This window comes from Drosophila gunungcola, assembly GCF_025200985.1.
Source record: "Drosophila gunungcola strain Sukarami chromosome 2R unlocalized genomic scaffold, Dgunungcola_SK_2 000013F, whole genome shotgun sequence".
Classification (NCBI taxonomy): Eukaryota; Metazoa; Arthropoda; class Insecta; order Diptera; family Drosophilidae; genus Drosophila; species Drosophila gunungcola.
The window spans coordinates 337,072-362,240 of NW_026453171.1; the positions used below are offsets into that span (position 1 = coordinate 337,072).

Below are 25,169 nucleotides of genomic sequence, written 5' to 3' on the forward strand. Positions count from 1 at the left end.
CTAGACGTTTTTTTTTTTTTAAATTGTAAATTACATTTCAAAGACCTGTGAAAAGTTTCATTAAGATCGGTTGAGTAGTTCGCAACACATCTTGATTACCGGCTTTAAAAACACAGTTTCAAGAAACAAAATCCGTTCAAAGATTCAAGTGACTATGAAAGCAATGAGCGCACAACTTTTTAAAGCTGTATCTCGGATAAAATTAAAAATGTAGCACAATATTCTAGAAATGTTATAGAATTTAGTAAGAAAAAACGAATTGATAACCCCTTAAGTGTGGTCAACTGGTTAACTGGAATTGTTAAGCATACTCTTACCTATATGTATTTTTGCATGTCCAGTGTTAATAGTAACTTCCTAGAAACCTTAATAAATTTAAAACGACTAGTTTTTCTCAGTGCTGACCCCGTTTTATTAAATTGTTTATATGCGCTTTTGCATCGAATAAACATACCCGAACAGATAGCATAAAAGTGCCATCAGTGTGATTAAGTTTGCTCCCCGGCTGGAGCCTCGGGCTGTGGGTTTAGGGCTTGGGATCCGGACTCGGGTTCTGGTTACGGGTCCAACTGCAGACTCCACGGGCCAATTGTCGTGACAATGTGCATGTCAAATGTCAGGCAGCATTATAAAATTTATAAGCCCATGCATTCAGTAGGATCGAATGCCGGCCTGCCCTCATGAACTCCTGCCCCTTATTGACCCCAATCGGACGGACCGGGCCAGGACTGGTGTCACGGCCAATGGAAATCGTCCTGCCCCCAGGCCACACATTCTCATAAACCAGACTCTTATCAACGTGGCTGTGGCTGTGTATGTGCGCACTGTCAAAGTTTTATCAATTTTGCCAATTTTCAGCTTAAACTTATTTGACATTTGAGCATCTGCCTGTCCGTCGTTCCAATCCCATTCAATTATTGTAATTGCATCTGCAAGGGGTTCAGGGAGCAAAGGCGGCAAAATGTGGGCAGTGGTCAATCTCCGATTCTTTAGAAAGAAGAAATATGCAAGCCCCACACTCAGCATACAAACTTAACAACTAACAATCAAAATACTTCCAAATAAATTCCTCTCTCGAAAAATAAAGGGACGGACCGTTGAGGAAAGCTATGCAGAAAAATAATATTTTTAAACAAACTTACATGTTATAAGCTCAAAAAGGCCCCAAGCTTTCTAATTGCTTATTTTGCTTTTAACATTAGGCAAACTGTTTCTCTATTAAGTGTTAAATACTTAACACTTAAAAAAAATGGTATCACACAAAAAATTTGGACAGGTCATCTTTTAAATCTGCGGGTTTGATCTCTCAAAAATTTTGTTCATTTCAATTTGTAAGCCAGTGCTATTTATTTTCGTAACTTGTATTATGTTTTGTTATTCATAAAGGAGTTTCCTCTTTTTTTAAATTGTCAAATTACAAATAAAGCTTAAGCGCTCATTGAACGAATATAAAGAAATTATAATTGCCTGCAAAATAGGTGTCCCTTTAACAAAACAAAAAATCCATCCATCCACATCCCATCAGCAACAATGTGTTCGACAGTCAACTGATATCAATTATCAACTCAATCAGCCACTTCATGAAGTAGTTTTTGTTCCACCTCCACTTCTCATGTATTCAAATCACGTTCAATTTTAATTTAGTTTACTATTTAATAATACGCATAATTACATACATAGTAATTGTGTTTCGTTTTTTGTTTTAGTTGGATTTAAATTTAGGCTTAAACGATACAAGGAAGTCTATTACAAGTATGCCATAATCGTATGCATGTATGTGTATATAATGGTATTTTTATTTGTTTAATTTGTAATTGGTAATCGTAAAAGTAATCCATTGGATGCGTGCACTCTGAAACGGTTTTAGGTTGAGACTTGAGGTGCGTCAGTGTCACTTTGCTATAGTTGGGGCTGCTCGTTTGATATTCTATGGGTTGTATCGTATGGTTAGATCAAGTGATAGCAACGGAACGGAATGGAAGGAGACTGTCTATACACAAAAACAACAACACTTACATAAGAATAGATCTACTTACATACACTCCTAGGCATAAATATGCTTACATACGAACTAAGCGCGAATTCGGGTACATCGCCTTGCCAAAAATTATTGTGCCGCCCCGAGGACTCGTTTCGTCCTATCCTCGCTTGCGATCAAGTTTTTACAGTTTTCGTATTCTTTACGGCAAATGTTAAGTCTAGTGTCTACATATTCATGCGGGAATAGTTTCATAGTTGGCTTAGGAGCTAGTTTCGAATACACACGTAATCGTAATCGTGGTTTTCCAATCGTTAGTGCCTTCTCAAGCTTCGTTTCTCGTATACATGGTTTACATTCATTATAGTCTTTTAAGTTTAATCTTGGAAATCATGAAACAAATAATGCAAACACATAAATTGTACAATGCCCTAAGCCTAGGTTTTGGTTATCTTATAACGCTTCGCTGCCGCAGTTTCGCATTTTGAATCCCCAACGGCCGGTTACACGAACTTTACAATTACAACACCCTAGCCCAAGTCGGGACCTCCGCAGTTGGTGAACCCGTAATCCGAAAAGCTTTCGAAGCTCTTCAACAAATTTCAGTAGACCGAGTTGTGATGCTCATAATTGTGGTGATGTAAATAGGATGGAATAGCGGTGGCATTGAGTTCCGAAGCCCGCCGTCGCAGCGCTGCGATGCTGTGTCCCCGCCACACGTCGTCATCGGTGGCGCCATCTGTCGGCGACTGCATGGACTGGTGGCAGAGCGCAAGTCCTGCGTCGCCTTGGCCACCACCTTGAAGTTCTTGACCAGGTCGAAGACTGGGTGTCGGTGGCGCCATCTGTGGTTGGGTAGAGCATGATGTAATGACTATAGCCGATGCACGAACCGTGGTGACTTACTTGCTGCTGTTGGTGAGCTTGCTGCTGCTGCTGGTGGTGAGCCTGTTGCTGCTGCTGTTGGTGAGATTGCTGCTGCTGTTGGTGACTCTGCTGTTGTTGCTGCTGGTGCAGTGGCTGTTAAATAGCAGAACATTTTAGATTGGGTTTGTACTCATGCATATGTACAAATGTGTCATATACTCTTTATATTTTAATCATATATTTATCGGCTTAGCTAAAGTTTTACATTTTAAAGCTTTTCTAGTATCTTAAACGTCTTTTAAAATAAATAAAACCTAAGCTAAAAGCGGCAACTTCATTTTCTAAAAAATAATATCATGTCATGACATGCAATATACTTTAAACTTATTAAATAACTTTTTTTGTTAAACATTTGGCAAATCTGTTAAATGATAAAATAAGCCCATATCAAATACTATTTAAATGATAAAATAAAGAAAAAAAATCTTATATAATAGTAATGAAAAAAAACCAAATGATTACATCACATGGTCTCAAAAATCTCCTTACAAAATAAAACTTTGTTTATGATTAAAAAACCTTATATATTTTTTATTTTTATTATTGTTTGAGTTAAGTTAGACTGCGAGTTAAAATTTTTGACTAGAACTTTAAATTTCCATTTTTATATTACAACTAGAGTTAAATGAACTGTATCTTCATTTTTTTTGAAAATACAGATTATTTTACTATTAAATGTTTTAATCCCCTTTTTTTTGTGTGGACTCACCATGGGCTCGCCGTTCAGCTCGTTTTGGCTAGAGTTCGGCTGCGCGGAAAGTGGCGGCGGGGTCACCGACGAGCAGCTGTTCATGTTCGGCGGGGTGGTGGCGCTCGGCGAACCACTGGGCCCACAGCTGACCCCGCCCACACTGTGCTGGTACATCATGGAGTCGCCTGAAGGGAAAGAGTACGAGAAACACAATTAGAAACCCATCTTAATTTCACTTAATACGGTCCAAATATATTGTGTTTGAATAAAATAACATTATTCAACAATTCAGTTATTTTTTAAGGACATTATAAAACAAATAGTACATACAAAGACATACAAGTATTAAACTTAAAACAGCCTATAAAGAATATCCGAATAAAGTTTTTAAATGCTATGAAAAAAATCATAAAATTAACCAATAACTTGTATTTATAACTAAGGTATTAATATACACATCACTGTATTGTGTAATTTAAAATGTGATTGATAACTTCGAACAAGCCAATAAGATTTTTACATACATATATCATAAGACTTTTTTGATAGTCGGAACTTGTGGGGGCGTTATGTCATGCCATTTTTGTGCGCAGAGCACAAAAAATAAAAATCTTCAACAAAAAGTGTAACAATGAAAACTTTGCTGACGGTAGCCGGAGCCGAAAAATAAAAAATCGACATGAACATGTCTCCAAAATGTCAATTAGCACAACTATACGAAACCAAATAAAGAAGATGAAAAAATGCCTTTGGGTATTCCTGAAAATTAAACGACTGGCTGTTAATTGATCGAACAAACAAGCAACCCGGGCATTATAAATGATACGATGCGGTACTACCCATACGCATGCATATGTTTTGGGGCTACCGAAAAAAAGTGTTATGAGTTCAAAGAAATGAGACGCGGACTATGCGTCGTGTTTGGTCAATTGTCGGCAGAACTGGAACTCAAACTGGAACTCAAACTGGAACTGGATGGCATCGAAAGCTAAGCAAATAAATCGCCAGAAGCAAACAGCCGAGAGCCGAACAAAGCCCCCAAAAATAAAAACATGGCAGGCGAAAAAGTGTCAACGCTTGGCTTTTGTCAGCCGCATGCAGATGGAAAATTTCCGGGCATGTGATCATGGCAGAGATTACTTGGGGGTCGGAACCGGGGCCTGACACAACACCTACCCAGAGCGTTGAGGCCGTAGTGCTGGTAGCTGCCCGCTCCCAGGGCGGAGCCCATGTTAATGCCCGAGTTCAGGCCGCTGTTCAGCGAGGACGAGAGTGGCGACGACTGATTCAGCTGGCCAAAGCCTGCGCCCACATTCCATTTTCCCCGTTCCAAAAAAGCAGCAGTTAGTAAGGGGTGATGATGGTAGGATAGTTAGTTAGGTGCGCCTTTCCAAAGGGCTATGGATCACCCACCTGCCGTCATGGGGTTAACGCCCACGCTCCAGCGATCTCCGCCGAACATTCCCGTGCCGCAGAGGCCATCGCCCATGGCGATATTGGTGATGTTGGCCCCGAACGGCGGAAGTCCATGAGAGGGCAGTAGGGCGCCCGGGGTGCGGAACACGTTGGTGGTCTTCTTGCGCTTCTTCCACTTGGCCCGACGGTTCTGGAACCAGACCTGCAACGAAAAGGTGTTAGAAGATAGATATTTATATATAGTTTTCCAGATGATCTACATACTCAGCACTTAGGCAACAAAAAGAGCTTTTAAAAAGTGGAACATTTTCGCTTAATTATTGCTTGAGAATTGGCTGAGCAGTCACACAGGCTAAAAAAAAAAATGCCCTTATGCCTGCTAATACGACATCAATAGTGACCAATGACGCCGTCGCTTATTTCAGCTCTCGATGTTTTGGAATCATTAAGACAGTTGATTTCAATCGAGCTATTATTAGGATGTGTGTTTAAATAATTATTTATTTGCAATCTTTAACTGAACAATTGGTTTCTTCTAGACTAAATTATAAAAAAAATGTCAACATCAAATTAACTAAATTATTAGAAGTCATTTTTTGTTTCTTTATAATTAGTCAGTAGTGCGTGTAATTAAAATAAGCTTAAACGTTGGTATAACTTAATTTCGTTCATTTTAGCTTAAGCTATTATTACTATAAATATAAGTATAAAACACACTCGTAAAAAATACACAATTTGAAGAATAATTTTCATATGTCGTATTACCTAAATTTTGTTTTTTTGATTTCAGGGAAATCTTTGAATAACATGATTTCAATTAAAGATATTTCTGTACAAAATTGGAATTAGGATAGTTTGTGCTTGTATATCTAATTGAGGCAATTTAAAGATGAGATAGTCATCTAAACATTTGTCTTTTCCACATAAATAAAAAATAAATATATAATTGGGTAGCCAACGTTGGTAAGATACCTTTAATATTCTGATAGGGGTTTCCCAGGTAAATGATTGTTGCTGAGACAGCCCTGTAAGTGCGTGTGTTTCGGCGCCGTGTTGGACCACTCCTACCCAACCCTTCAGGCTTCTTCCGATGCTGCTGCCTCCTACAAACACGGTCATAATCGAGATCAATTACCGTCGTGACAGTCAAAACATGTCTCGACACAGGCACACACACACAAACTTTCGCAGAATCAGAAACAGATTTACATGCGCATAAATTCCATATGTAAATTCCTCGGCCGCCCACCCACTTCCCCGGCAATTTGGCATCTTCGGTCAGCGAATCCTGGCTGGACCTTCGATAAGCTTTTGTCTTAGGGCCGGAGAGGTCGAGGCCATGTCGGATGTGTTCGCTTCAAATTGGCATTTCCATATGCATAAGAACAGCGCAGCCAAACAACGTAGACACGTTGAGGTTTTGACATTTACAAGGCAGTACACAAGCACACAGCCCTTAGCCTCCTACCTCCCACCCACTCACCCTCACACTCACACTAGTACAGGTAACCTTCAGGGGTGGGGGCGAAAAGGGTTGCCTACATTTAGGGGCAGGATGTACTATATGGCACTGCAGATTGCACGGCATTCTAGCTCTCAAATTTCAGCTCCGGCATTCCTTTTAAGTTTACTTTTTTTTTGCCTTCCTTGAGCGGTACTACAAAAAAATGTGAATAAAGTGCCAGCCGGTGAATGATTAGTGACATGGAAACGGTTTTGCCAACCCATCAGGCCTTCGCATCCACATCACTCGCAGTCGGGTTGACAACTTAACCGTTATACACACACCCAACCACACACCTTCGGAAACATACATACGTATAAACGTATATACGGATATATAGCATTTATAAATCCCAGCATTTCGTGGCCAATCTTGAGCTGTCACCGACTGTCGGCGTCGGCGTCGACTGTTTCTGTTTCTGTTTCTGTTTTTGTCTGAGTGCGCCAGACTAATGGCAAAGGAATACGGCCAAAACAGCGTGCCAAAAGCGAGGAAGCGAGTGGGAAGGCAAGCGAGTAAGGGGGCAACGCGAGAGCCAGAAAGAAAAATGGCAAGTTTCGAGCAAAGTAACTTTGCTTGTAAGGCCTTTTGATGGCCTGATGGTCCCCAGTGGGTTTGTCATATGTCGGACAACGGCAGACGGAACCAGAATCCGACCAGTTCGGGCGGTGAAAAAATCGATCTAAATTCAAAATTAAGAATGTCGCATTAAGAACGTTTTGTTGATAAAATGAACCTACACTTTGATATATTGTTCAATGTTTTCAAACTAAACTTTGTTTTGATTTAAGGAAGTATGAAATTCGTCAGCACTTAAAGGTTGTTTTTTTAAACCGAATCCTACATTTAAATTGAATTTGACTTCAGCTAAAAAGTATTTTTATCAGTATATTTTTGTATTTAATATAAAGGTTGCCACTAAAAAAAAGATTTATAAATAAGGGACCGTATGAAAACTTATAAATTAAAAATTTAATGTTGACTGGTTTTTAGTAAATAATAAATACACAATTCAATTCAAGACGAATCAAAATAAAAACGGATGTACTTTTTGAAAACATTTAGGGTTTTTAAAGAGCTTACTAGAACCAACAATGTTTTTGTAAAGGAAATTGCTTTACTAATTTCAAATATAATCATTTTCTGATTAAAGAAACTGAGTAGAGATTTAAAATCGGTTTCTCTCTGTGCACCCATCTAAGCCGAGCAGAACTGGAACTATCGCAGGTTGTTCAAGTTGCAATATCACCGGGTTTCTGGATGTTACACCAGGGACGCTAATATGCCAGATTGTGCAAGGGATAATGGATGGAGCAGGGGTGAGATAATGGGGTGTGTATATATGTATTCCAGGGGGTTGGGCCGTGTCGGCGACCTTGACTTGTTTATGTTTTTTACGTGCTTATGCGTCGCTCTATTCATTAACTTTTAATTTAATAATTTAAGACAATGTCTGACTGTCTGGTCTCTGTTCGCTCCCTCTCTTTCGCTCTCTCCCAGGCTCTATTCGTATTGCCATCTCCTTCTGGCCTATTGAGTTCGGTAAATTAAATTTAGCTTGCTGTTTTATTTTGCTAGCCATATTCGTGTGAGAGCATTTCCCTTCTCGCACACACACAGTCACGCCCACACGAAGAATGCGAACGGAAATAGGCAGAAGAAGAAGCGGCGGACCGGGGGGAGAAGAGGAAGAAAAAGCCAAAAGTCATTGCCTGCTTTTTTGGTCTAAGGCTGCGAGCCATTAAATTGGCATAACGTGCATGACGTGCACGGCACGTAAATAGGCGTTAAAATGTCGGTTAAACAAAACATTTATTTTTTATGTCTGCCTGAAAAGTGTTCGTATATATTCACAATATTTGAGGGTGTGTGCCAGGCAATCCCACTTTGTATGGGTATGTGTATGAGAGTGCTTTTGATTTGTTTTCACTCCTGGTTCCTTTGCGGCTTCCTTCAGTTGCACCCAATTTGAAGCGTGAACCCAAACAAAGCATAAAAAATAGCTCCTTATGTCGCGTTAAATTGTGTGTCTAACGGTAATTTTTTAAGCTTCACCCTTATGAATAAATTATCAGCTGTTGAGTGGCTGACTTCCATGCTAAAGTCAAATCACACGCATTTTTATGAGACCATATAAGGGGTATTTTCTTTGGATATTTGCTAAGCAAAATAGTACATTTTTAAAACCTATTCAAATAATGTGGTTTTCGCACATTTAAAGAACAACCTTATACTAAAAATTAAATTTAATTATTAAATTAAGTCCATAAATTGAGGTTTTAGTTAAAGGTTGAAGTTCAAATAAATAAATATGTTTTAAATTGTAATAAATAACAAACAAACATTACCCTTAATGGCTATAATTTTGTTCGCAACTTAAATATTGAAATAAATAAGCTAATTAACCTACTACAAAAAAGCATACATATGTTTACTCTTTTTACCAACGGAGGAATGTCTGAATATATTTTATTTCAAAATTGATATCAAAACAATTTTTAATTTTAGCATTAAATTAGGAATCGTTTTATTATTCTATAAATAAAGTTTATTATGAATTAATCTTTTGACATATGACGTACTTTATAAAAAGATATTTCAAGAAATCTCTAAAAAAAATGTTTTTTTTATGTATTTTCTTTATATAACAGATGTTTGAAAATATTTTAACAAATCAAAGATCCTTTTGTAAACTTCAAAGTAGCCATTCAATGCTTTAAATAATTATTTAATTTGCTAATTTAAGTTGAAACGAATACCAATACAAACGTCCTCTTTTTCGTTTGCCTAACTGCTCAATTCTCTATACTTTTAAAAAGAACTTTCAATCTGCACACTGCACAGACAGACAGACAAAAAATAGAAAACCAAAACAAGTTGGCGGCCCAAAAATTTCAGCCATATGTTCCATACAAAAGCATTTTCATGTTTGGACTTTTAATTTTCACTTCACGACTGACACAAACAAAAACAGCAACAAAGGCAGAGACACCACCGGCCAAAGGCAAACAAAGCCAGTGGAAAGGGCGGGCAACTGTTGCAAATAATAAATGAGTCAAGTTCATGAAAAAGCAATTTCTTGTGGCAGGCCGCAGATATTAGCACCCAGATCCAGGCGTAGATCCAGAAATGCTCACGAGGGGCGAGCAAATGGAAGCAGAAGTCAGAAATTAAGTATCGGCTAAATTACACGGCCGGGGAACAGTGGCTGGAAATGGGATAACAAGTGATTTGCTTTGATTTTATGGGCTGGTGGATGGTTCTCTGCCTTTCCGGGGTGTTTGTGAATGTGGTTATTATGACGACGGGGTGGGTGTCAAAGACCCAGCGGCTTTTTATTATGAACCTGTTTATTGTGTCGCCGTCATCCTCACCCCTCAGCCTGCTTATGATTGCAGTTCCATGCCTTAATGGTCTGCTCTGTCATATATATGACCTGCCCGATGATCCCCTCATTCCCGACTTGTTTACGATATCTGCTCCGGCTCGTTATGCAACATTAATTGCGCATTATGCCTAATGGCTGATTAAACAGCTGTAAGGATAATAACATCGAAAGGATGTCGAGAGGTAAGTTGCAGCATGCAGTCGGGTTTTTCTGCTCGCCGTGATTTGCATATGACAGAGAAACCATGTCGAAGCCAACATAGAAATGCACTTTGCCACGGAAGGCCGCACTTCAAAAGCCAATTTCAAAATTATCAATCAGAGACGGGAAAGAGCCGCGAGAGCTCTGCAGAGAATTGCAATCAAAATTCGATTAGCCCCGATGCAAATATTATTTGCGGGGCCAGTTAGTTGGAAAAGTTGCATCAGGTGGGTCGGCTGGTGGATGATGGGACGGGTGGTGGAGAGCATCTCTTAATAATCGGTTGATTGGCAAAAGCCAGAAAGTGCAATAATATTTTTCGGCTCTTTTGCGTTGACAATTTTTGCTGGCCCTGCCGATTGCAGATTGGTTATTGCCCTGCTCTCCTATGCCGCTGTTGTTCTTGCTGTTGTTGTTGTTGTTGTTGAGACATAATCAAAAATCAATTGGCCAGGTTATTGCTTTTCCTTGAGCCCACTCCAGGAGGATGTGCCCCGATTCCCCCTTGAGGCTGCCAGGCAACCGAAATATAAAATGGCCACTCAACAAAGTCCACGCCAAACTGTCCCCTGGCTGCCGTCCTTTGATGTCATCGTTGTATTCCTTGTTTTCTTTCTCCGACTTCAACTTCAGCTCGAGCATCTTTTTATTATCATTATTGGTCCTATCTTTGCTTTCATATCCTGCGACTACAACTCCGGCTCTGAGTGGTTTATGGAAATCGCTTTTCGGCCAATATCTTTTCATTCCTAAGCATATAAAAAATGCGTATAAATTCATAAAATGCCGTCTCGACTTCTGCCCCCTGTTTCCCTTCTCATTCACACACAAACACACACACACACACACAAATGCGAGTCGATTTATTTTATGTTATCCTTTAAATCCTGCTTTACGAGTCAGCCCCAACAACACTTGCCGCGACACCAGAAAGCCACCCACCCCAGAGACTGGGGCTCCAACCCGCCGGGACTGAATCCACTATGGCCGTCTCTCTCCCACACTCCCGCAACCCACTCTAGCCGTCTCTTTCGGGGAAATGTGTCCTTTGATAGACATCATCAAAGCAATTCTTTGGGCTCTCTCTGGGGGTGGCTCAGGCCGAGTTGCGACTTGCCTGATTTATGAAATAGTTTTAGATGCTTTCCCAAATTTTTTGGGACTTGTGTTTTTCATTTTGCCATTTCGTTTTCAGTGGGTTGTCGGGGCAACTGCAGCCTCATTTTTGGGGGTTCAGGATTGGGGTTCGGGGGATGGTGGCCGGCCAATGCAACCCCCGAAAATATTTCGCTGCATTCGTGGGGCATGCGCAGCTCCATGCCGAAGCTCCCCTCGGATTCGCTTTGTTCCTTCTTGACAAAGTTTTTCAGCCTTTTTTTTCGGGTCGTGGGGACTCTCTTGTCATTCTATCAATGGCAGCAGCATTTGGACCAGCTTATCCCCAGATAGAGCCCGCACCCGCACTGGCACCCGCTCCCTCGGTCCGGCACTTTGGCACGCCATTTTCACACAAACATTTCAATGAAAAGTATCAACGAAATTGCTTTTGGAATTGCTTCATATGCCATAAACAGAATGCGTGCCAGATTTCCTTGATGCTCTTTATGTGCATTTTATGGAGAGCCCGCCTCCTGGCTCACTTCCCTGTCCAGAGTTGAGTTTGGATTTTTAAAGCTTTCGCTAAATTTAGACCGCCCACTTATTTCGCTTAGCTCTGTTATCGGTCCCACCTTTCGTCTTTTTCCGTTGGCTGCATATTTTCGTTTTAGGTATTTCAATTAAAGTTTAATTAAAATTTGCGATGCCATGGTTATATCAGACGCGACCCAGTCGCCTTTGGCCCCACTTCGAGTGCTTCGCTGGAAAATACTCGTTACAGTGTCCCCGGCTCCTTGACCCCGTCTCCCCTCTCCTAAAAAGGACTTTTAATAAAGATGCTCACTTTTTATGAGAATATTTCGACTAATTTTCGCGAAATATTCGCTTATTGGCTGGGCGTCACATAGGTCCATCTGATATCCCGCCCACCTCCAGTGAACAGCATCTTCGGCAGTCGGGGGACCATTATTAGAGGGGCATTAAGCGGCTCAGCAAATAAATTAGTTCTGTCTGAAGTCGAGGCAATAATTTATCAGCGCTCACAGTGGGAAGGCCGATGAGTTCCTCTTGGATGGGAATGGACTCGCTTTTGCTTCGCCAGTGGCTTAGGCCAATCGATATTTCCTATTTCTTGCTGCATCACAAGTCGTTTGCGTTGTATACCTAGAACATGAAAAGTTATCGGCTCCAACTAAGTATTTTGAATATTTTATAGCATTTTTAACATTTTATAAAGTACAAATTGAGTTTAATAATGTCTTAAGATGTTTAATAATTAACTTTATATATTTAGTTATATTAGCATCTGAAAAACAAACTTTTTGTTTTTTGTATCGATCTATTATTTTAGATGTTATGAACTAACTGCAATATACTTTTGTATGGGTATGTATCATCCAGAGTCCTTACAAACATGGCACTAGATTGACTCTACTTTTTATACTTTTTCTTTTTATAATAATCAAGAATCGTTTGGACAGCTCGAGAAGTTTTTGACAAAAATATAAATTTATTTGAAAGTATACATTTGGAGTGGTGTATCATCTAATTCTCCAAAACAACATTTGTGTGTGATGTTGGCCAATAGTTATTTTATTTACAAAATTATGCGCCTAGTTCTAATTTGGCTGAAAATAATTTGCGAAATGTTTTACTTAGTGAAACAAGTTGCAAGCACAAAACTTATAAAATGTTCACTGTACTTGTGGCAGGAACAAATACTGATCAAAGAAGCTTATCGTTAAAGTACTGGCTGCTAAAGCAAAATCTTTTTAGAACGTTTTACAAATTTTAAGGATTATCACAAGATATAAATGAAGATACAAACATGATGTTGTGTCAAAATTGTAATGTGAAAGGTGCATATACATATTTCGGATTGTATTTGACACAAGAGCACTAATACTTTAGACAATATCTTGTTGTTAAACGGTTGCCAAGCGAATGATTACTTGCTGACTCCTATCCGGCTTTTTTTTGCCCAGGTTGCCAGGCAAATTAATCATGTGAGAAATTCATTTAGTGCACCGGCACACACCCACGCACACAGGCACGTGCTGAGCCGTCGCTCGACCCTCCCTTTGACCTCACTCCGTTGCAACAATTTAATAAACAAACCAATAAATGTTGCAGCGCTCCAGACAAAGCCGAAGCAGTGCTTTTGACAATGTCAGATCATGATAAGTCAATTTGGTGGGCCATCTTCTGGGCCACCCCCGAAAACCGAGGAATCTGCCCCCCGCGTAGATGTCACGTGTGACAAACAGATTGTGCCGGGCAAATTGCACAAATGCCGCCCACTGGCTTGGGCGGTGTGAAAACACAAATTACCAATTGCCGGGGCTGCCTCCTGCTGGTCTCGGCCATTCTAATTTACCGAAAACTGGCGAAAATCCGATTAGGAAAAGCCATCCTCCGAAGCGGGGGAAAACTGCTTAGCTGTGACTTTTATTTTTATTAAATTATATTTACCATAAATGCTGCTCCTTTACAGCACACACGTGAGTGGGCCCGCTCAGCCAGTCAGGCCTACGTGAGCCTCATAACTTATGCACCTGCTGAGCCCGCTCCCGTATTTCCTTAACATACACAACTTTGACTTGATTTTCGGGGCTAATACGGACAAGCGATTTTCGGGCATTTATCTGCGAGGGGTCGGACCGGCTGTCTTTATGCCGTCATTAGCTGCAAATCCTTGTAGATTGATTTAGGGCCAGACGTGTGTGTGCATATCGAATGAAGGTCCGACCTCGACAAATACACACATATCCACATATTCGTGAAAGTGTGAAATTTTCGAAGCTCTAAATGTTTTATTTCGCCTTCGACTGCGAACTTAATTTATATGCTAATTTTATTAAACAGCAATCCCAAAACTAATCCAACGGCCTGACATCCTCTAAGCCGCAACGACAACGCAAAATCAAGCATTAAAACAGCAGGACTACAACAACATTGGACAAAAAAAGAAAAAAAGAACGCCTGAATAAAAGCCGTCGGCAGTTCTAACAGCTTCAGCTTCGAACTCACCCCCGTCTGCAGGCTTTACCCCCTGGCAGGTGATTGCATTGTCCTTTTGGACAACCGGATCTGGAGGATGGAGCAGTGGTTGGAAAAAAGCATTAACCGGCAACACTGATACGCAATTATTAAAACAATTTATCAAAGTAGGACACATCCGGCGGAGGGCAGAAAGTCGGCCGGATCATCATGAAGGTGTCGCCGCCTGAGTTGCTCACTCATGGCTAATTGTTTTAGCCAGAACCAGAGTCAGAGCGAGGGCCAGTGGCCTTCACAAGGATAGGGCCAATAAGACAAAGTTTTTGGCATTCATTTCCACCGCAAAGCAATTCTCGCACTGCACAACAGCACTCGGAGCAGAAATCTCAGGAAAAGAGCAAATGCGAGCAGTGAAAGCGGAAGCGGAAGCTTAAACACAAATTTGATGAAGCAGTAAATTCGATTGTCGCATAAACAAAGCCCGCCCGCATGCAAAAAGGACCTTCGCGGGAATGGGGACTGAGATGGGGCGACGAAAGAGAGACAAGGATAATGGCAGCAGCACAGGGGAGCTGTGCCAGCCACAAAAGGATAATACCCATTGTGTGTGTGTGAGTGTGTGTGTGTGTGTGGCACAAAGTTTGCAGGGAAAAACGAAGAGCATCCTGGGGTGAGTCTGAATATGTGGGTGTGGCTGAATGCCCGACTAAATGTGACTTTATGTGCTTTAATAAAGTATAATTTTGGGCGCTTAAATGGCGTTCGGCGGCGACTTTCAGCCCAGAGCCTCGTAAACTGTTGCAAGCTGGCAAAGAGTATGTTTCTCCCCAACTTTTCCACTGCAACCCAAAAACCAAAATCCAAACGTCCGTTGCGGTTGTGTGCAACACAAGTGAAATGTCATGTCGGTCCAAAAACGAACTGAGCTCGAAATTCCGACAGCTCCGACCACTGACAATTGTCGAGCCGCAGGACAAACCACGCAAAGTTAGCAAACAGAGAAAGAAAAAATGATTAACTATATAAGAGCTAGTTATTCAGTGTAAGCAGAGACGTTTTGTTAAATAAGCCTTAGTACATTTTATGCATCTAAATAACTACAGTCAAAAATGTTTAATAAACAAGATGTATTGCCACATTGGCTTCTTATAATTCATAAGTTAAACATCTTATTAGGTACATTGTTAAGTTCACAAATAAAAATCATAAAACATCACATTGAACACATTTAAATTAATACTCGCAAATATAATATTTAAATTAATCTAAGATATTATATTAGAGTAAAGCAGCAAAGTTTACATCGAATGTTCCCAAATACTTAAATACTTTTAATCATCGCAATCTGTCGTATAGTAAAAGCTCTACTATTTTGTTTAAGGCATCGTAGTCTATGTTATTTATTTGTTTATTTCTTTCACTATTACTTTCAATGTAGAGTTACTTTCCTCTCAATTACAAATTTTATGAAGCCAAGTTTTTGTTAAGGTAAACTGATTGATGTTGGAAATATTACAACTTTCAAGACTGAAACACTCATTCCCCAGATATTGAATTCCATATCTAGCTAACTGCCTTTTTCCCGAAACAAAAGTGCTAGTACTGGATATATAATATAGTATATCTCACCTGAACACGGGACTCGGTCAGTCCGATGCGCATGGCGATCTCCTCGCGCATGAAGATGTCCGGGTAGTGGGTCTTCGAGAAGCAGCGCTCCAGCTCGTTCAGTTGGGCCGGCGTGAAGCGGGTGCGGTGGCGCTTCTGCTTGTTTTTGTCCAGGTGCTGCAAGACAGACACGGCCAAAGGTGAAGGGGCAATGAGAGGGTTGACCTTTGCGAGCGGATCTTAGAACACTGACGAACTACCAGACTAGGAATGCAAGCTACGCACTACGTTAGGGTTTACGGTCTACAGAAGTTATAGTTAGACTAGGATAGGAGTTCTACGGTTCTAAGTATGGAAATCAAAGTACACTTACTTTTGTTTTATAGTTTACGGATATGATTCATAAGGTACGAATATGATTCATGGCACATTTAATTAGGTTCATTACACAATTCAGAACACACACATTCACGTTTTTGGAATTTCAGATTTTCATTGGCATTTTCGTTTCGGATCGAATTTCGTATCGAATTGGATTGTTTGATTTTTGATTTTGGATTTTTGGCATAGCAGAGAAGAATTTGAAGGAATAAATAAACATCGAAAAGAACATGGATTATTAAAAAAGTATCGTATAAGCTAGGCGCTATATCTCTCCATTTCTCCCTTCTCTAGGACTCTGCCTATCTCTCTCTCTCTATATATATATATAGCTCTGGCCTGCTCACCTGATCCTGTTGCTGCATGTTGTTGTTGTTGCTGTTGCCGTTGCCGTTGTTGTTGCCGTTTCCGTTGCCAGCGTTTCCGTTTCCGCTGTTCAGCACATTGGAATTGTCACACAGTCCGCCTGAAATGTGTAGGCGTGCCACTCCTCCGCCCACCGGAACTCCGCCAGAAGATCCACCGCCTGCTCCGCCGCCAAGTTCGGCCAAGTTGGGACCCACGGGCAGTTGGCCAAAACTGTTGACGCCCGCGTGCAGCGCTGTTAGCGCGGCCTTTGGCAGATCACAATCCTTGGGACCTGAAAGGGGGTTCAAATTTGGATAGATGGTACTGGATAAGTTTATGAACTTAAACTTGACAAAACAAACAAAAAAAAACAAAAACTTCTTATCATGATGTTTTTCAAAAATGCAATCTTGCTAAAATAATTTAAATAAATAAATAAACAGAAAAGCGGCTGGTGGTCGGTGGCACCTAAAGTGTTTTGGTTAGAACTGAACGACTATTTTCCTTGCAAACAAATTTTAATTTAATGAAAAAACATTTTTTTTACAGTCATCAGAATTAGTTAGATCCAATTATTCAATTTGCTAAATTAAAAGACTTCCGAAAAAATTCAGTTATTTTAATCCAACTCAGTTAGCTTGGACAAATTTGTTAAAAACTCAACTAGTCTCTGAACCTTTATCGAAATATATTTCTGTACTGAACAATGATTACCATCGCTGTGGAATGGTTCCTGGACCTGATTACCTTCGGCCTGCATTGGATGATTTGGAATTGTTGTAAAGCTCTACAGATGCAGATTATTCCTTTTGTTATGGTACTTGCCTGGATACTCTTTTTTGCAAAGAAATCAACAAACTCGCCCGCTTCTAACGGATATAAAACGGCCAAAGTGAATCCAATACGTCGTAATGTAAATGTAAGCAAATGCTTATTTATTTATTTTAATTTGATTGTAAAAGCCCTCGAAAATTTACAGATGGAAGGGCAAACCTAGGGGCTTGAATACCCACGCACACACGCACACGAAGTTGGCAAATATTTTGTTGAATTTGTTGTTAAATCTCTAAACGAATTACAACACGAGGCCGTATTCACTTGTTCCTCTCAATCGGAAAGCGTTTGTCTTTTAATTAACCAAGTTAAGTTTCTCGCTGGCTGCGCGAACTGGGGACCGATGAGCTAACGACCTAGAGGATTGCTCGCACCAAACTGCGGCGATCGGATAAATTGAATTTTTCAACAACCTGTCATTCAGAAGGAAAAAGATGCCAAAAACAGTAACGAACGTGAGAGAGCGAACAAGCTGAGGTGCGAGGCACACGGATACACTCGCAGGTTGAGATACAGATTGAAACGGAGGTGAACAAACAGATACAGATACAAGCAAAGGTTGAAATACAGATACAGATAGAAGACGAGAGAGCCGCCAAGTGCTAACCCCTTTTCATTTCCTACCTTCTTGCCTCACTTGACTACGTAACGTATTTTCGTTTTATTTCCATCTTATTTGTACGTGTATATCGCGGCATGGGATAGAGATTGGGATTGGGAACGGGATGGGAACGGAATGGGAAGGGGTTTGGGTTTGGGATCTGCGATTCACGGGAGAGTCATCTTCATCGTACGCCTGGAATTTTTAACATCTACGTGCGAGAGCGACTCCGGGCTCAACTCTTTCTACCCGACGACTCCCTTTGTTGCCCGAGCTCAACTGTTGCTACAAGTCAAACATTTACTCATCGCCGGTCGATGCGAACTCTCGTCCCCGAAATGTAACCTTTTGGGGGACCCGCGATGCCGTCACGATGCCCATTCGATTGGGCTCAAAGTGAAGGTGTAGGCGGCACTGTCCACTAGCCACTGGCCTTGTGCAATTTCTTTTGAAAGCGAGTCCAAAATGCAAATTGCGACTTAGTGGAAAACCTCCTCGTCCGCGGATGCAGTCCATTTCAATTTCATCTCATGTCGGCAGCGCATAGGTAGTCGACATCACTCTCGATTGCCGACTTTGATGTCGACGGTGGCGGGAATGGCGGCTCTCAATGATTTTTATTGTTTTCGAGATGGACTTGTTAAAATTTCGGCAAACATCACAGACCCTCGGACGTCAGAGATCCGGAGCGGTATTCGGGTATCAGAACCCACCGCCCAACAGGTGAACGAGTGCAGGTCGAGAGACGCCACATAAAACCATAAATATAAATATCAACAAATAAAAGATATGGAGTTACTCCGAGCGACATTCCCTGAAGCGGGCTTTGTTGTTGCTGCTGCCAAACAGTCGCGTTTTAAAGCGCTGCCCGGAAAGTGCTAATTTTTACACATACACCCAGTGCGGCTACTGTTCATTAGCGATTTTCAGATGGTGACGTCCCCAATCGGGACAACTCACCCCCAAACTCCCCACCTCGTTGCTGTTCTCCCGCAGCGGTTTCCAAACTCAGCTGAGAAACTGCAATTGTGGCCAACTGTAGCAATCGATGAAAGTCGCTGCCAGCATCTCACTTACATATTTTTAGAGCATTACGCAGCACGCACAGAGCGGTGGTTAAATGCTCACGAAAGAGCAGCTAGCTGCGCCAAAACGCTGCTCGTGATTAGTAAATTTAAGGCGCGGTGTTAGGTGCGATATCTCCATCGAGACTCTATATCCCTCCCCATCTCGAAATTCACGCTCGATGGCAACATCTCAAACATGTATCTGCGACTGCGGGATACATACATCATCGCCGTTGGTCCGTTGCTCCAAAGAAGTGCGACTTTTAACATCCAACTGTTCCCGCTTCCTTCTGTTTTCAGATTTCTGTTTTCTGTTTTCTCAAATCAGAGCCATACACATTCGTGCACACTCGCCCAAATAAACTAGTGTGTGTGCGTGTGTGTGTGTGTGTATGTGCATGTGTGCGAAGAGTGTTTGACCACGTTTGGGAGCCATAAAATAGCGCCACTTCTCGAAATCGCACTTTGCTGGCAATGGCCCGAACCCAAGCCCCGACCCTCGCCGGCCAACTAGTTAGTTAGTTGGCCTAACTTTGATTTTTTCACCTTGCCTTTTACAGTTGTAACACATAAATATTAAAAAGAAGCAGCCCTAACTGTTCATTGTGTATGCAGATCAAGATGACAGGTTCTTCATTCAGGGCAAGAGTCCCTTGGAACTGTAGCTTATTGTTGCAGTTCTTTGGCATCATCGTATTTGCCTTTTTAACGCTAATTTCTGTTGATTGAACTTAAGTTATATTTTATACAGTATTTTTAAGGTATGTGTGAAGAAAAAACCGTAAAGTAATAGTAAGCTTGATTTATAAAACAGGTAGCGCACACAGAACAATAATTTATTTATTTAACGTTTACTTCCTAAAACAATTTCTAATGAAATTGACTTACAAACACTTATAGTTGGACAATTAAAATTTCTTTCTGTTTCAGTTCAAAGATGTAGTTTTCATTTATGTTTCATTTCAAGGCCTCTTTACATTTAATTTCTCAGACAAGTTTTTGGTACTCAAACTTATAAATTTTACAAGAAAACGAAATGTTCATATGTATGTGAACTGTCAACACAGTACCATAAAAAATAGAAAACCATTAAAAGACAGATCGTATGAGAAATCAGATTGTGAAAAGATATCTAACGTGAACTTAAATAAATTGACTTAAAGCTACTTGGCTGAAAAGGTACATTTGCTCAGGTACGCATATACAATTTTGTCATAATGCCAAATAGGACCGGCCAACAACTATGTGTAAACCGCAAAATTGACTTAAAAACTTGAACATGTTCCGAAATCATAATGACGCCGCTAATAGGGCATAATTTTGTAATCTATCATCGTAATTTAGTTAGCCCTCCATTTGCGACCGGGCCAAAACTGCGATAACGTTAATACGAAACTGTAAACATTGCAGCAGTGGACCGCCACACGAAACCAAGTAACCAACACACACAAATAGTCGCACTCAGATACATTTACATCTGGCCTGAAGCGGACATTTTAGTTGGTCTGGCGAGAAAGAGAAGCGAAACGAAATGAAAACCGCACAAAGCGATTAATTAATTAAAATTGGCAAACATGAATTTATCGCGCAAGCAATTTGCACAATTTGCGCAAATCAGTTTGCCTGTTTTTGGGAGCGAACGCGATTTCTCCCGCAAAATATATGGACCTGGACTGGAGCGAAACGGTCCATCCAGGATGGGATGCGATGCGATGCAGTGAGATGCGATACGATAGGATAGAAGAGGACTTGCACCCAGATACACCACCACCGTCAGTCGTCAGTTGCATGTGCAATGTGCATAATTATTGAAATTTGGAAATTGTGCGGTTTTTAGCAGCCTGCCTCCCAGGACATACATAGGTTCGAATCTAGGATGGAATCTAGGCTGCTCCAACAACTAACCGCAACAGGGAACAGAACCCGCAGCAACCGCAAAACATTTCAATGCAGAACGGATGCGGATGGTGGAGAAGTGGGGCATTGGGGGTATAAGCACATATTTCACTAGCGCAGGCCACCGCAAAAATGCCAACGCACAAAGCGAAGCACACGCAGATATTTTGAGAGGGGGGAAAACCAAAGCGGGCTCTGCGCAAATTACAAATGCAATCATGAAATTAATTTAATTAATGCGAGGCTCACGAAAAAGTCCAACCGAAAATGGAATAAAACGCCATTCAAGTTTCTTTTGCTGCATGCAAATTAAGCATTAGTCGGGGAGACACACGGTGGGAGACACACGGAAAAGTTCTGCCATTTCTTTTGCATGCAAATTACTCTTAATTGTATGGGGCTCTCCACCTCGCCTATCCCCCCTTTGGCCACGCACCCAGTATGCAAAGGTTTTGGCCTCCGTTTGTTGTGCGGAACTACGAAAAAGGCTTACGAAATTTATTACGGCAGACTCCAGCCCTGCAGGCAGGATTTGGGCAAAGGATTCCGCACTGCGAACCATTGATATTTATAGTTCTACATGGTGGTCGGCAGGAGGGGAAGAGCATAACTTTAAGCATGAAACTTTTAAAGCCCACTTTGACAGCCAAAATATTTCAATAGTTACGAAACTGGTAATATATTTGCGCCTGGTTTGAAACCCCTGTCGATTGCTTTTAATAAAATAACTCTCTTTCGCTTAACCAGCAACTATGGACATTACGCATACGCAGCGTGGACCAAGCAGAGACAACTGGCGCGTGAAAAATGGCAATAAATTTATAAAAGTAATTAATTGCAACGCTTCGAAGGATGCAACGGTGAATCGCTTACGGGCTGGCAATAAAAATTGAATAAAAACGCGAGCCATAACTCATTTATTGCTACAGTTGCAGTTGCAGCTACAAGCAAACGGCATTTGGTGGTAGTGTTGGGCGGGCTAACAACAAATTGATTGCCAAAATTGAAAGTGCTTGAACCATTGATCAACAGTGTGGTAAAAATAATTTATTCGCCAGCACATGAATATATATATGCACAGATTTATTAATATATTAATATGCGAACACAAGTACAGTTTGATAATTATGTGCGTGCGCCGGGCGATGTGCGAATGTAATTCACAATTTGCGGCATATTTAAAAGAGCAATTATATCAATTAACACACACACACCCATAGCCACACCAACACCTACACCCACGCCATGGAAATGGGCCTGGGAATCGGAATGGGAGAAGGTTTGCCGAGTTAGTTAAATATACAACTTAATTATTGCTAAATGCACGCGACACCTGGCGCCATCTGGTTAGACGTCTCAATTATAGGCCATTTAGCAGACATTGGAGATGCCAATCGGAAGATCGGAAGTAACTACACGAACATACACTTGCGGGTGTGCTCAAGAAATTAGTTTAATTATGGCCAGTCGGATGGGATGGATTAATACACACATTATTATAAATTAGCGCAATTCACCAGCCGATCTTAATTACAATATTATACGCCTTATTATACCCCTCCATCTCCATCGAGGAGCACAAAACTTACCCAGCACATTGGCCCCAAGATTGTTCAGCATGTTTGCCGAGAAGTTACGTATCGACAGAGTCGACAGTTTGCGGCTGTTTCTGATAGCCGCTCCAAAAGTCAAGATCACCTTCGATTCGCTGTCTGATTCGGGATTCAATTTGATTGAATCGAGAATCGATGGGGGGCAGAATCCCAAGGGGATTGGCTGCTCGTATACTCGTCTATCACAGAACGTTGGAGTTCACCTTCGGTGCGAACTACATGTCAATTGTTCGGTGGAAATGAGTGTGGCTGGAAATAAATTATGAAATTAAATTAATTAAATTAGTTCGGTTGCGCTGACTAAAATGTATTTAATTAGCTTTGCTATCTAAGCCATTCTGATAGCTTAAAGGTAAAATTATGTTATGGGTAAATGTAATTTAGATAAATAAATTTAAATTGTTAAAACTAGACCGCTTTCACTAGATGTTTAGCTTTGAAGGTGTTAAGCCTTTTTTAATCTTGGTTTTCAGTCATTAAAAAGCATTTTGGGTTAGTCGCTGATTAACCCTGAGTTTTTATTCATGAATCATGGTTTTTATTTTATTTTTCTTCGCTAGCTTAGCCCCAAGTGGCTTGATTAGTTATATTCTTAACAATTCCAATTGATTCCATCGTGTAAATGTCCTCAACTTAAACTTTGACCCTCGTCAGATGACCAGCTATTCGGCCAATTCCAGTAATGTGCGACTTACTTGAGAAACTAAATCCGTTTCACTTTCCTTAACCGCAGAAACTTTTGCAGACGTTCGATTGTGTGGGTATTTGCATTGACTTTTATTGCTCATTTTGCCGAGGACTCACCTGGCTCCTCCTCCTTTTTCTGGTTCCTTGTTTTGTGTGTGCCACAGGGTTAGGGGTCAGAGTTCAGCAGACCAGCAGACCAGCAGACGATCAAATTGCCATAGTAAAATTAATTAAATGCCTTGACCATAAAAAAGCCAAAGAAATTAAATAGAAGTCACTTGGCCGGAAGTTGCAAAGTTTCCTCAGCTCACATACACGCACACATACACATACACGCACACGCAGACATGCACAGGTAAGGACACGCAATGAAACGGAAGTCGAATCGTTTATTGATGAACTGTTTGGCCAACTGACAGCCGGACACTGTCCGCCGGAGGGCACGGCGCTCTCCCACTTCCCCGGGCGTGGTTCTTCGTCCTTGTTTTTACTGTTTAATTAATAGCTTTTCCGGCTGATTTCTGGCACATTTTCACTTTTTTATTCGTTGTTTATGCTTTGCTTAGATCAATTCGGGTAAAGGTCTCTGGTTGCGACGGCTTCTGAGTACTGACACAAAACGGAGGCGGATTGAATCAAATCGGATCGGATCGGATCGGATCGGAGCAGAACGCCGGAAACGTAGCGCTGCCTAGGCGGACTCGCTTGCATTTGAGGGCAGTGCGAAAAAATCAAAGCGAATTGACTCCGGGCCCTGATAACTTCGACAACAACGACTGCGCACTGGCGCCGTATTCAATCGCCACTCCACCCCCTCGCACAATTGACGGGTAAGTCGGGCGTTATCTGCCAGCGGGCTTATCTCCTGCATTGATTTGGAAAAAATCGCAAAAAACGACCCAGATGGGCGAGGGAAAGAGACAACTACCCGAGCCCACTGCCATCTTGCTTTCGAGGCAAGCATGCTGCCTCGCTCTGGCTGCGCTCGGCAGTGGTTGCTAGAGCGGGCTGGGTATAATTCGTGTGCGTAGGCTTGGCCACGCCCTCAGCTCTCAGACCAACGAATGAGGGAGTTCGGGGATTGTGGGCCCCAGAACGATAGCCCATTTTGGCGCCCTCTGCGATAACAGGTCCTGCGGCCTATCGATAGACGGCCAATCGATGCCGCTCCAGGCTCGACTTCCCCGCAACCATCAAATTTTATCCACACAGCTGGTCGCTTTGGCAACCTGCGCTTGGCCCACAGTTATTGCCGAAAGTCCACTCTCCGAAAATTGCCCTCAAATTCTTTTTCAGCATCTCTGCCACGTGTCAGCGCCCAGTTTCACCTGTTGTCGTTTATTAGTTTCCGCTTTCTGTGGGTGGTGGTGGTGGTGGTGGTGTTGGGGGAGTCCCTCCGACTTTCGGCGGAATTTTGATAATATTTTGCATGCTGCACAAATGTTGAATTAGCCAGACAACGGAATGCCTGGCAAAATGAGAACTTGTCATGGCAACCGCGCGATTCAAAGGATCTCCCCTCTCCGTCCGCGGATGCCTCACTCCCCACTAACTTCCTAAAAACCTCCCGCCTTTTCTTGGTCGTCTACAACTTGATGTTGCCCTCTTCTTCGTGCTCACATATAAAGCTTATTCGGGGGCGTTAATTAAAAACTCAAAGTAAAAATTGAAATCACAAAGAGAATGCACAAACATAGAGCATTTGCAAGTGGAATCTAGCATTGGGTTTTATTTGTGGACATTACAATAGAAGTATGAATTTAAATAAATTAACTAAAAAATGTCAAGTATAAAAAATTTATTCTTATTTTATTGTAAATATAATATTGGTTTGATTTTTACAAATAACTTAAAAATAATTGTTATTTAACCATTTTTATTTTATATGTCAAAAAAAAACTTTATGAAAACATTAAAACATTGAAGCTTTG

The 25,169-nt window shown here is 41.3% G+C and overlaps 2 protein-coding genes and 1 long non-coding RNA gene across 9 annotated transcripts in view; 1 reads left to right on the forward strand and 2 right to left on the reverse strand.

The window, feature by feature from the left end:
- Nucleotides 1–25,169, reverse strand: part of LOC128256147 (daisho1) — a 75,189-nt gene that overhangs the window by 15,895 nt on the left and 34,125 nt on the right. The window lies entirely within an intron of this gene.
- LOC128256137 (homeobox protein orthopedia) lies at nucleotides 1,628–24,050 on the reverse strand. 7 transcript variants are annotated; one of them, XM_052986262.1, is made up of 9 exons: nucleotides 23,356–24,050; nucleotides 22,528–22,800; nucleotides 16,540–16,832; nucleotides 15,833–15,967; nucleotides 5,010–5,214; nucleotides 4,773–4,898; nucleotides 3,615–3,781; nucleotides 2,885–2,998; nucleotides 1,628–2,823 (listed from the first exon to the last, which is right to left on the reverse strand). In XM_052986262.1, exons 2-9 carry the CDS (start codon nucleotides 22,556–22,558, stop codon nucleotides 2,581–2,583), a joined length of 1,314 nt encoding a protein of 437 aa, XP_052842222.1. In that variant the 5' UTR covers nucleotides 22,559–22,800; nucleotides 23,356–24,050; the 3' UTR covers nucleotides 1,628–2,580. The 7 variants fall into 7 exon arrangements, with proteins under 7 accessions (XP_052842222.1, XP_052842221.1, XP_052842219.1 ...); XM_052986261.1 differs by having other exon boundaries at nucleotides 15,833–15,988; nucleotides 23,853–24,049; XM_052986259.1 differs by having other exon boundaries at nucleotides 15,833–15,988; nucleotides 23,356–24,049.
- Nucleotides 17,166–17,651, forward strand: LOC128256149 (uncharacterized). Its single transcript, XR_008267703.1, has 2 exons — nucleotides 17,166–17,459; nucleotides 17,520–17,651. It is a non-coding gene; the product is annotated as an uncharacterized LOC128256149 (long non-coding RNA).

Coding starts and splice junctions, on each gene's coding strand:
- LOC128256137 (XM_052986261.1), bottom strand. CDS start 22,558: ATGCTGAACAATCTTGGGGCCAATGTGCTGG. Junction 5,215..15,832: donor TGACCGAGTCCCGTGTTCAG/GTGAGATATACT, acceptor TTTTCGTTGCAG/GTCTGGTTCCAGAACCGTCG. Junction 2,824..2,884: donor AAGCTCACCAACAGCAGCAA/GTAAGTCACCAC, acceptor ACCCAACCACAG/ATGGCGCCACCGACACCCAG.